This window comes from Varanus komodoensis, unplaced genomic scaffold (assembly GCF_004798865.1).
Source record: "Varanus komodoensis strain SLA01 unplaced genomic scaffold, ASM479886v1 scaffold71, whole genome shotgun sequence".
Lineage (NCBI taxonomy): Eukaryota > Metazoa > Chordata > Lepidosauria > Squamata > Varanidae > Varanus > Varanus komodoensis.
Window position 1 is genome coordinate 1,746,052 of NW_025336360.1, and position 12,589 is coordinate 1,758,640.

General features: G+C 53.6%; 1 protein-coding gene across 1 annotated transcript in view; it reads left to right on the top strand.

Annotated features, from left to right (window-relative positions):
* Nucleotides 1-10,179: 10,179 nt before the first annotated feature.
* VWA5B1 (von Willebrand factor A domain containing 5B1) overlaps nucleotides 10,180-12,589 on the top strand; it is a 59,578-nt gene continuing 57,168 nt past the window's right edge. Inside the window, exons 1-2 of the mRNA XM_044452354.1 lie at nucleotides 10,180-10,318; nucleotides 11,399-11,557. Coding sequence (XP_044308289.1) covers nucleotides 10,180-10,318; nucleotides 11,399-11,557 — 298 coding nt within the window. The remainder of the gene's footprint in view (nucleotides 10,319-11,398; nucleotides 11,558-12,589) is intronic.

The following is a 12,589-nucleotide window of genomic DNA, read 5'->3' on the forward strand; positions in this document are numbered from 1 at the left end:
TGCCCCAGTTCAAGGTGCTGGTTGTTAACCCGTCAAAGCCCAGAACTGGAAGACCTGATGGAATAACTTTCCTGTAACAAACCTACCCAAAGGCATGTTCATCATGCAAGGCCCTCTCCCAGGGGCCTGCTCCAGGGGCCTCCTTTGTGGTGGCCCCGCAATCGTGTAATCCCCCTAATAAGGGCCACCTGGTGCCAACATTCCCGTTTCTTCAGTCTCCTCTCAGGCATTTGGCAACATGGATTTTTCTTCATGTCATGTTTTTAGAATTGCTTGGACATGTCTCTCTGTTCTGCTGTTTTGCACGTTTCTGTGTTTGCATGTTTATGGTTTTTCTAGCACACTTTTTAAGGGTTTCAGCTTTGTACACAGCCCAGAAGGCTTAGCTATGGGACAGCATGGACATCTGAGAAACGAATAAAAGCGGGCCTGATTAGGAAAGGAGTTTCATACTTTTAACAATCCTCCAGGGCTATGGATTTCAAATAATATTCCAGAAGTTCCTTTTGGAAAAACTCTCTAATGGCTGATAGGCCTCCTTCGAACTTGGCTTGGTACAAGCGTCGACATTTGTTCGCTTCTCGGCACGAGGGAGCGCTGCATGCCTCCCGGGCAAGTGTTGCGTGTGTTCTGGCATAGCTGCACACCTGATCAGGCGTGTGGGTTTACGGGGGTTCAGCCCACGTTTCCCCACGCCTGTGTAGTTCCGCTTCTCGACCAGCATGGCATGCTGCACATGGGGCTGCCTTTGAAGGTCGCCTGGAAATTACTGTGAGTAAGTGGGGCTGGCTGCGGGAAACCCATCTAGCCCGTCCTTAATCAGCGGCTGTTGAAGTGTGGCCTATTTTTGCACAAAAGTGGAGATGTGCTATTTTGCAACTCGAATGGCTTGCCTCATGTCGCGTGCTTTGGCCCGATTGCTCTCTGTCGTGCTCCTCTTTCCTTTGAAGCTAGGCAGCGGAGGGCTGGAAAAGGGAATTTCCAGGGCTGACCCCTCTCTTGGAGGCTTCCTGACTCCAGGCAAAGGCCAGGCCCTCTAGATGGTCTTGACCTGGCTTTTTTCGGATGCATTCATCACGGCCTCTGTTGTTTCTGCAGTCCACCAGCAACTGTTGCTCCTCCAATACAAATGATCCACTGCTTCCTTTCTAGATGTTGTGGTTTTGCAGGCTGAAGCCTGGCATTTGCCTTTTAAGAGCCAAGTGGGCCTCTCCTTGCAGGGCAACTGGTGAGAGGATGACTGGTCAGGGCTGGGAACCAGCGTGGCGTGTTGAGGCTGGCATCCTGGAGAGGGACCAAATCGGACCCCCACTCGGGAGGCGGCTGGCAGCTCTCAGCCGAACGTGCTTTGCAGGGTTGCCATGAGCTGCGAACCTGGGATGGGGCGAATGAGTGTTTTGCAGGAACGGCAGGTTAGAAATGGAAGAACCAGTCCTTTTACTGCGGCTCATGGAGACGGTGCTTGGAGGAAGCTGCATTACGAGTTGCTAAGCGGTGTGGTGGCCGGGTGCCCAGGCACGGCAGCTGATGGAGGGGGTCACACTCAGTTGGGTGCAGGACCATAGGCTGAGGTCAAAATCTGGCCTGATGGGGTCCCAGTCTGGGGTTCCCCAGAGGGCTGTGCCTTTTTCCCCAACCACCAATGGCTTGGGAGATTTACTGTATCAGTATGACAAGCTGGAAGAGAACAGCTGGAGGGGATAAGAAGCCCCCCTCACAAGAAGCCTGTAGCTACCAAAGCGCTGTGTGGGCAAATGGAGGGGGTTTCACCTGTCCCTACCCAGGATGTGCTTTGAGACTCAGATTTGGCGTGAAATAGTAACAGTGAAGTTAGTGCCTCTGAGCATATGCAAAGTGCTTTGTCCTTGCCGCCAGGCTGGCACCAGATTCAAGGAGACTCTGGCAAAGTGATATTCAGCAGGTCTCCATGCCGGGGGCTTCTCTGGCAGAGTGCCAGCTGCAGTGGGAACTCCACCACCCTCCCTTCCAAATTTCCCACAAGAGCCTGCAGAAGCAAGCCTGGCCAAGCTTTGGGGGACTCTGGAACAGAAGGCTGCAAACTGCTACCCACCCCCAGGTTTGGAACAGAACCAAGAGCGCGCACAGATGAATAGATCCAGTATCCACAGCCCACATCACCTCCAGTAGCTGCCTGCCAGCCCCTTGTCTCCTTAGCAAATTCTTATTGCATTACTTTACATTTATACCACACTTTTTTCCCCTTGCAAGAAAGCCGAGGCAGCTCACAAACTCCCCCTCCTCCTCCCCCCTGTATCCTCACAACAGCCCTGTGAGGTAGGAGAGGCTGAGAGTCAGGGACTGGCCCAAGGTCACCCAGCTGGCTCCATGGCCAAATGGGGCCTAGAACCCGGGACTCTGGGTCCGAGCCTGACCCTATCCCCACCAAGCCACGCTGGCTTGCCCAAGTGCGCTGGGTGCTGCTGTGAACCCTGTCGCACAGCGGCCACGCTCAGCGCTCGCAGGTGTGCACAAAACTTTATGTACAAATGGCAGCACTTTGGACAGGAAGCAAGCTGTTTTTCGGAGTTTGACATCCGTTTTAAGCCTCCTGAAAAAGTGCACCCTTTTCTTCTGGCCCTTTCTTACCTGCCATGGGCAAGTGCAAAATATGCCTACCCTAACTGACCACATGGGGAATGGCAAAATTGAACGGCCCTCCCCTCCCCTCCCCTCCCCTCCCCTCCCCTGCCCTGCCCTGCCCTGCCCTGCCCTGCCCTGCCAAACCCAATTAGGGCGTTGGTGATCCTGTGGAATCTGGCTTTCTTCTCTTCATCAGACCATTTCCTCATGCTTGTCCTTGCCTTAGGGAGCAAACTGAGCGGGGCAGAACTCTGGGCGGCAGCGGAAGCCTCCCGCACAACCCGGCAGCCTTCTCCCCCACCATGTGCGAAGCCCGCACGTTTCGCGTGTGGGAGCCAGTCTCTGCTTGCGTAGCATTTGCGCCGTCTCAGTTCCTGGCGGGCGGGCAAACGCTCGGCGCGCTCTGCACCAAGCGGACTCGGGGCTGTGGAAGTAGCCATGGTGCCGAGAGCCAGCCCTCAGGGGTGCTGAGGGCGCTGTTCCCCATAGGCCTGGGCATCCGCACGTTCGCAAGGAGGGACGCGTGCCCAGGGAGAGGAGACAGAACCTCAGGCAGAGAGTCGAAGGAGGTGGGCAGGTGGAGGGAGACGTGTGTGGCTGAAAAGCCAGCCAGCCAGCCAGCCAGCCCAGGGGGTCCGAAGCCACAGCAATCCCAGGGCTCCGTGCCTTTACCATAGAACATGCCCCTGGATAGTGGGGCGGGGGGGCAAAGGGCCACCCATAGGTTTGGGGCTCCAAAGCTTGAACCCGGCCGGGCGGCCCTTTGGGGTGTCTGTGGGAGGCAGTCGCTGGCCCTGCATTGGTAGCAAATTGCTCTCTCTTGCTCTAAAGGAGGGGGGCTTTGTTCTTCACGCAGCTGCAATTTGAGCGGGGGGCACACGCATGCCGAGCGCCACCTGTTGCTCCCGTGATCTAAAGAGCCTCCCACATGAGACCATCAAACCAGGCACCTGCAATTACCGCAGCACATCGCTGCGTCACCCACATCAATCAGCGCCCGACTCTCGGATGCCGATCAAAGCTTTGTTCTTCAGACGCAACGGGGCGCATTCATGGCAGGTCCCCAAGCACGTGTGAAGCTACTCAAACCATTTCCTGGGGAGCTGGTGCTTCTTTTTATCCCACGAGGGTGCTGCATTCTACGGCTCTCCTGCACTCATCCTGCTCGGGGCACAGGGAGCAAAACTGATCCTAGGGAGAAGCAACCGTGTCTCCCTCTCACATCCGCTTGGGGTCCTACCAACCCCAGCTTGTTCTGGGGACGCGTGTGCAGCTTCCAGCCACGTGGGAGTTGAGCCTCTGGAGCTGGGCTTGGGTGCAAGGCTGGGTCTGCCGTGGGACCATTGGTGAACAGACAGAGCAGGAGGCCTGGTTCCGACTGGGCTGGGGGTGAGAAACCGGATCAGGCAAACCGGACCAGCGTGGGGCACGATACTGGACTGGGGAGGCAGGGCGAGTCAGAGAGGGAGGCCAGGTGGTCCACTTCAAGGAGGCTGTTTCTCTGTTTGAAAACCTGTCCAACGAGGGCCTTTTTATTCAAAGGAGGTCCCGTCTGAGTTTAAAGAGGAGTGTGGAGGTTCCCTGATCCACAGCTAGCGCTGGGGGAGCAGGCCAAGCTGGCGGGACCCAGGGCACCCTCTCACGGTGTTCGCCACTGTGGAAGCACTGGTGTTGCCATGAACCGAGAGCTCCGATTCCTAAATTTGTTCCTCACACAGGTCAGTGTGCACTGGAGTCCCTCTTTTGGGGATGCATGTCCTCTTCTTGGTTTCTTTTTCCAGTGCGATGCGCTTGCAGGGCGCCCTGAGCATGGGAGGCAGGGGGCCTTGGGCTGGAAAGGAAAGGAATGCCATGCTTGACCCAGCCACGGCAGCTCGGCTTAGATCTGAGGACACTCAGGAAGAAATGAAGCCCCCTGTCCCAAAGATGAGGGCCAGCTTGCTGGACGCAGGGATGAAATATGGGTGCAGAAGGAGAAATAAAGGAAGGCGCACATTCTCATTTTCTACAGCCATATTGGCTCCCTGGATAGACCAGGGGATCCTCCGTGAAACTCAGAGGTTGCCTGGTGCACAGTGCATCCATTCCTCTCCCCAGGCTGAGAACGAAACACACACATGCAAACATCGCTCCTGTTACAGATTTCATAAAGTTCTTTCTTGCTGTTGCAGAGCCTGCCAGGATGCAAGGAGGCACCCTCCCCCGCCCCTTTCTGCAAGCGTTTCTGTCCTCACAGCAGAAACAGCTCTTATCTACAGAAGGTTTAATTGAAACCCCTTCCAGGCAATCGTCCCTGGAAGACCAGGGCCAAAAACTATCCTGGATTTTTGAACACCGGAAAAGTTCATTACACTGCCTCTTGAACCTGAATAACTCCTTCTAAATTCTTTTGGTGGAGTCCGCACAACACACAAAGCATCCTTTTGCCTTTTATTCAGGACCATTCATCTCCTGTGTAAGTGTGTTGTAGGATATCCCACTGTTTGTAGGGATGGGCAGGCAAAGTTCTAGCTAACTCTGGAGGTGGGTTGGTGTATTTTAGTTTAGATGCTGGGGCTGAGGGTTTTTTCCTTCTCCCCCACCCACACTTAAAAAAAAATCTGTCGTTGCTTGTTGTAGTGATAGCAACACTCTTTCTGGCCTGCTTGCCACGTTCTGTGCTCTAGAATACTCGTGGCATGACACAACATTGTCTCCAGGGGTTCTCCTGGTCCAGGACCCACAGACGCTCTGTACGTGCTTCTGCACCTCGCTGCTTTAGAAGTTGCTAATCCTCGTGAATATGGGGGGAAACGACTCCTTGCTGCTTACCGTGCTGCACGTAGAATTTCACATTAAAGAAGCCCCAGCTGAATTTCCTTTGAATTACATTGGGTGAAATTATGAGGATCTAGGAAGGAAATTGCTGACAAAGTTCGGGGCTTTGTACATTTGGACAATCACGTAGCCGCAATCATCAACCACAGTCGGACGCAAAAAGGCCGTTCCACCTCCTTTATTCAGCTGTTTCTTGAACGGATCGGCAACCGGCAGCTGAGGTGCCTGCGGGGGCAAAGGAGAACCCCCATTTTGGATCAGCCACTCGGGGTGCCACGGACCGTGTTTCTACAGCTCCCGCCTTCCATCCTGTTGTTCTTTCTCCATGGGACCTCGCCCAGTGCCCTCTGCCCAAATTCTGCTCTGCTGAGGAGCATTTCTAAAATCATTCTGAGAGTTGGGGACACACAGACTTCTTCTGGGGGGCAGTCTGTAGAAAACCCACACCGATCATAGCGGTGACCCCAAGCCCAAAAAACCCCCAAAAAACCAAAAACCAACCCTTACAAGTTTCAGAAGGATAGGTTGCAGGGGCTGGGGGTTTTTAAAGTGCCATCCAGTCTGAAGTGCTTCCTACAATTCCCAGCATTCCCTAGCCAGCATTCCCTGGAAGCTGTAGGGCTTTCTCTGCTTCAGTGTGCGTTTTATCGCACCCTTAAATGCTTTTTATTTTAAAGAAAACACGGAAGGCTGGTGCTGTTGGGCAGAAGGCAATCTCATGGTCTCCTGTCTTCCCACAAAGGACACTGAGTTATACTTGCAGACAGAATTCGAAGGAAGAACTGGCAGGCACTCGGCCGGACAGGTTCCCTTCCCATCTCCCATTGCATCAGCATTTGAGAGCGCGGAAGCAGTGCCTGCACTTCTCCACATACACTGGGAATGAAGCCTCATTTGGGGCTGGCTGCAGACTCGGTGTCTCCAGTGCAGAGCCCTAGAAACCCACCACCACTATCTACCCACCTCTGACGGGCAGAGATGAGAAGATAATTCCCCTGCCCACCGAGACAGGATCACTGGGAAATAAAATCCATCTGTCCCCCCCCCCCCCCCGATAACTTTTTTCCTTCTGCTATTAGTGATGGAAAAGCTGATCTTAGCGACACAGGAAACATGGAGGAGGGAGATTAAGGGTCCCTCGACACAAGGATTTATTGTGCAAATTCATGGTAGTTTGCAGATGCTTTATGAAGTTGCTGCCATCCTCAAGGCCTGTTCCAAGCGTTTCCCTGGCCTTTTTTTGAGCAAAAAAAGCGCAGTTGGGGATTGGCAAGGCACCAAAGGAGGTGAAGTTCTAATGGATTTGGACAACCTGTCCTGCTAGGATTCAGGTGTGTTGGTCCTAGGCTGCGGAGTGAGTCGAGCCAGCTCACACACTTCCATCTCTAAACTGGACCGTGATTGGTGGATTTCTTTGGGACCACTCCTGAGATTTGCACAAATAGGCACCCCCAAATTGTCCCACATGGCTTCCAGTGGCTTATTTGCACAAGTGTCACAAGCGGTTCAATAGTGCCTGTTTTAGAGACAGGGGCTTGTGGGGGGAAAACATGATCCGGCTGGAATTTGGCAGGACTGTAGTGCCTGCAAATGGTAGAATGAGCCGAAATGAGAAATGTGGGGGGCTGGGAAATGGGGCGTCTAGCAAGGCGGGTGGAGGTGGTGGGGCAGGCGGCAGGGAAGGCATGTGTCGAGGGGTCAATTTTAATCCCTTTAAGAACTCAGAAACAGAAGCCTTGGGGAAGTGATAGGTTAAAAGCCTCGTGTAGGGAGGTCTCAATGAACCTTTTGGTGATGGCTTTGCAATCCTTTAATTGTGAGAAAAATGGAAAGAGTGATCAGAGGAAAGACAGCCGAGTGCTTTGGGGAGCTCCTGGACCAAATCTCAGCTCCTGACAGTTGGAGGTAAATTGCTCCTGGACAAGGAGGATCTATCTAATGGTCATGACCAGTGGCCAGGAATTGGTGCACACCTGTCTAAACATTGTCTAAGCCACTGGCCTGGATCTGTGCCTCCTTCTCTCATCTTAGAAATGTCCAGCTGGGCTATGGTTACTCAATAGCAATGGAAAGGCACTCTGTACATGGTCAGAGGCACTCCTTTTGCTCCACAAGGTAACAGGCTTTACAAATCTTGTAAGGATGTTTTTGTGTCTAAACATGCATTGAAACCATTTGCAGGAAGTTGTTGCATATTTAGTTAAATCATTGTCCCACCTGCAATTGTCTGTATCAGCTTTCACCAACCTGATGCCCTCCAGGTGTTTAAAATTATGACTCCCATCATCCCTGGCATGCCAGTTGATGGGAGTTATAGCTCAACCCATCTTGAGCATAACAAATCCTGGGGAAGGAGTTAAGCCTTAAAGAATGGCAATTCTAGCACCTTGGGCTACTTTTAAGCTAGTGTTCCTGCCACTGCAGAAATCCAAGGGACAGAGCCTAGAAAATCGGGGCTGTTCCTATTTTCCGCAGCGGAAGGTGGGTTTCCCGGCGCAGAATCTGCAAAGCTACTCCAGGTTCACACCGCAGGGTTAATGCTCTCTAGCCAGTGCAGTTTCTTTCCCTCACGTTACGCGCACACCATAAACCACCTCGGCTTGGACCCATAAACCCCTGATTTATGATCCTGCTAGAAAAGTGTAGATCTATTATCAATCACAGTTCCATGAGCTTCTGCACCACAAAGCAGAGAGGAAATCAGATCCGCAGCAAACTCAGAGGAGCCTCTTCGAGCATCAGTCAAGAGACAGGCCTGATCCACCAATGGCTTCTCCCAGTCTCTCGTGTTCTGGATTTCTCCATGCCTGCTTTCATTTGCTGGTTTGAATCCCCCCCCCCCCTCTCTGCTGCCCCTGTTCTCCCTCTTTGCCACCCTGCCTCCCTCCCTCTCTCTCCAGGCACCGCTTCTTTCTCTCCCTCTTCCCCACTTCAGCGAAATGAAAGCTTTGCACAAGCATCACACAGTCTTCCTCATCTGAGATTTGGGACTAATTGGCTGGTGTGGGAAAAACAAAGGAAGCAATGAACAAATAATCATGGTACAGTCCTTCTAGGAAGGTACCATTTCAGATTATAGGTAACATTCCACATACAATACTTTGCCATGACCAGAACAACCACCTCACGGAAAGCTTGCGTGTCAGGGAGACAAGTTCTGAATTCTTGTGAGAATATATTGGCATAGAGCAGTGGGGGGTGGGGGGGAACCCTTCTCCTTGCCTGGCAGCTTTTGTAGAGGAGGAATGCTTTGATGTGAGCAAGTATACAAAAATATTACTCCCCCACCAGCCATTCTGCAAAAGTATGGTCCCAGGATGACTACATGCATTATGTAAATCTCCACAGTCATTTCTTAGGTTCTTTCATAACTCTGCAACAGGCATGGTTAATAGTGGCACTTAATTAAAACTATCATCTTTGCCTCACTGGGGGCCCTTTCATTGCTCTTTTGCAATTGGCAGGGAGCAAAATGAAAACTGCAGCTCCAGGTAGAGTTAGCACTGTACAAACCCTCATCAGCAATGCCTTTTGCTATGAGGTACTGAATCAGAAAGCTCTCCGGTACATTTTCTCAGAAGTATCGCTCGACTCCACGGGGGCTGCTCTCCAGGTGTGTCCGGCATTGCAGCCGCTGATTTGGCAAAGGGTTCCTTGCCTGGCAGGTTCCCGCAAGGCACCCGCTTACCTGCCTTCTCTGCGGGAATCGGCAAAGGCCTCGTTTTATGGCCGACCCCTGCATGCCGGCCCCTTCCTGGTACAGCGGGTGACAATTCCTGGCTCGCCTCAGCCAGCATCGCACCTGCTCATGTGATGTGCTTGGGTGGGGGGATACAAAACACCCCACAGGAAGAACTTTGCTGCTGGAAGTCTTTCTGGGAGGCTGGTGGGCAGGAGCAAGAGGGTATGGCCCACCCAACCAAAATGAGCTCAGCTTCCTAAAACTGGCCCTGCCGTTCACAGCTGCCTTCTGCATCTTCCTCTTCATCATCATTTTAGCCCGATGGCGCTTCATGGTGGTGGGTGGGGGGAGTAGGAAATAAAAACAGCCATCCTGCACATCACTAAAAATGTGCTAAGGAAACACCCGATGGCCTCGTTTTTGGGGCGGGGGGGTAGGATGTTCAGCTTCCTGGCTCTGAGGTCGGAGGTGACTCTCTGATCTTGGAGGTGGGGCCTGGAGTTCGTGTTCCTGCCCCCCCCCTGCAATTGACTGACCCCCAAGGTCGAGAAAACAACCTTGGAGAGCAGTAAAAGAGGGCAGGGAGAAGGACCAGATTGAGAGCGCAGAGCTGGGATGCAGGTGATCTGGGTTCTAGGCCCCGCTCAGCCCAGCCATGGAGCCAACCAGGCGACTTTGGGCCAGTCACAGACTCTGAGCCCCACCTACCTCACAGGGTTGTTGTTGTGGGGCTGAGATCAAGAGCTGGAGGAGAATGATGTAAACTGCCTTGCGTTCCTTGAAAGTAAAAAAGGTGGGATATACATCTAATTAAGAAATGAGCAAAGAAGCAGGCCCGGAAGACTCAAAAGCTGGCTTTCCCACCCTGCCTGATCAAACTTCCCAAAAGTAACCAGCCAAAATGAGTCTCCAAATGGCAGGCGATGAGTGGGCTGTGAGGAGCCCCCAGATTGGCTTCACTGACTTAAGCTCCTGTTTCCAGCTTAGAGGACAAAACCAGCGGTCGCAAGAAAGAGCCGTGCTTCACTTCCTCAGCGGTGCGACCGTTTCGCAGCTCCGCGCCTGGGACAGTCGGCAGAATGCCAGGGCTCATCAATCGGACCACCAACACCGCGCTCCCGCTCGCCGCCTCGGAGGTCACCTCTTGTGTCAGTGGCTACGCGTTCGGGATGACTGCCTCTCTTGCCTACAGCAACTCGGAGGAGCACCCTTTCGAAGGTGAGGGTGAAAGGGGCTTGCATCCGGGCCAGTATCCTAGTCTGCCCCTTTTCCTCAGGTGGGCTGGCCCCACGTGGGACGGGCTACTTCCGTGATGCTGTGGCTTCAGGGAGGCCCTGGGCGAGGGAGTCGTGGCGGCATCAGCTCTCCAAGGAGAGAAGCCACGATGAGTTGGTTGGTTGGTGGAACAACGTGGCCGACCGAGGAGGCTTCTTTGCCTTGCTGTCCTCCTGAGGGGCCTTCAGGGACACCAGGACAAGAGGGAGCTGCCTCCCCTTTCCCCTGCTCTGAGGAGACACTGTGGGCTTGCCGCACCTTTTCCACACGTCGCCCTTTCTTTGTGTCACGGGCTGTTTGCTGATTCAGCAAGAGGATCGGGAGCCGCTTCCCAGTGCCCGCGATGGGGTTGGTCGCCCGGGCTCAGAGGACACAAGAGGCCTTTGGGGGCGCAAGAACCCCCAGAACAAGCTGTGGGTGGTCCTTGAACGTCTTTGTGGGGGCTCCCCAACAATGACCTCAACTGGTGATCTTAAGGGTTGGGCAGAAACTTGTGGGACCTCTGTTAACCTGCCCCAAGCCACTGAGGGCTTTACACGCCAAGACCAGCGCTTTGAATTGGCCCAGACTTCAACTGGCAGCTGGTGCAGGTGGATGAGGACTAGCGTGATATACTGCCATGGGCCAGTTCCACCCATAGGGGACCCTCAGGACTCATTTCCCCAAGAGAGCCACCCTGCAGCCACTGCTTCCACGTGGCCCCTAGCTTTCTATGTGGCCCCTAGCTAGCCACGGAGAGGGCTAATTTTGTCTGCGCACCCGAAAGTCAAAACCCGGCCCTGCTCGCTCTCAGTCCAGCATCATCTTGAAAGCCTGGAGATCTGATTCGCCACCACTGCCATAATTCCAAGCCAACATGGTCGAGGGCTAGCTGGGGAGTATGGGTGTTGTCATCCAGCGTATCCGGGGAACACCAGATTGGAGGAGGCTTCTCTGGGGTCCTGGCAACTGTTCGGTGCTGATGAGCTTTGAAGCCCAGGTAGAGTTTAGCCTCCATGCTGAAATAAGGTTTCCGATCCGCAGGCCTCTTCATCTATCCACTGGATGAGTACACGACCGTCGTGGGCTTTGAAGCTGTAATCTCTGAGCGAATCGTGACTGTGCAAATCAAGGACAAAGCCCGAATAGATGACTGCTACTTCGACTGCTGTGGGCTTCCCAGCGGAAGAGCGCCGGATGGAGGTGATGAGTGGGGAATTCGTTAGTGCAGCTAATCGTGCCGTGCCGGGGGACTCGCGGCTCGGCCCAGGAGACGGTGCGGGCCCTTCCCTGGCTCAGCCCGGGGGCCCTTTCCACGTAAAAGTCCCTGCCACACAACAATGCTAACATGAAGCTTCATTATCTTGCCCCCAAGAGGTGAAAGCCATTAGGAGGCGGCAGGAGAGAGCAGTGTGGGAAGCGACGGTCCTTGTGCACCTTGGCCATGCCTTCTCTCTTCTGTCGGTCAACAGTTTTACTGCGGGTATGACTCACGTCTCTCACAAAACTCAGGGTGATAAATAACATTTGCATTCATGATTCGGAGCACGGCGCGAGCTCCCGTTTCCAGATTGCCAGTTCACCGCGATCAGGTGGCCATTTCCAAACTCCTTTCTCATGACTGGTGCACAGCGACCGTTCTCATTCTTTAAAATTTTCTGTTCTGACTTAAACTCTCCTGCTCAGCCTTTCCTCAGCCTTCTAGGTGACCCTTTCCTCAACATGGGGCAGGATGCGGCAGGGGGGTGCATGCCCCCCCAGGGGCGGGATGCCATCTTTGCCATCTGCAGCTTCGGCCCAAATAGGTTGTCAGCTACCAAAGGGGTGGGCAGAGAGATACCCAAACGCCTTGTGTTCCGAGTCCCAGAAGCCCGAGCAGTGATCAGAAATGCTGGGAGTTGAAGTCCCAAAGATCTGGGAATCTGCTGACTCCACCCACTGCCTTATGGAAGACACACACTTCTAGGCATCCTTAGACACTGAATAGGCTCCAGCAGCAGGATAATCCACATTGAAGGAGTGAGTGTGGTTGAGTCTGGGCTGAATGGAAGCATGGAAGGCGGTGTTTGAAGTGTGAGTGACCCTGTTGCCTGATCCCAGTTGAGGTAGCAAACCACGAGGAACAACCCTTTTTCACAAGTAGGCCACAAACCATGGGCTCTCTTCATGGGTTGGCCACAGTTAACAAGCCGTGGTTTGTTAACTCGGGATTCAGACCCCATGGCAACCCATGTT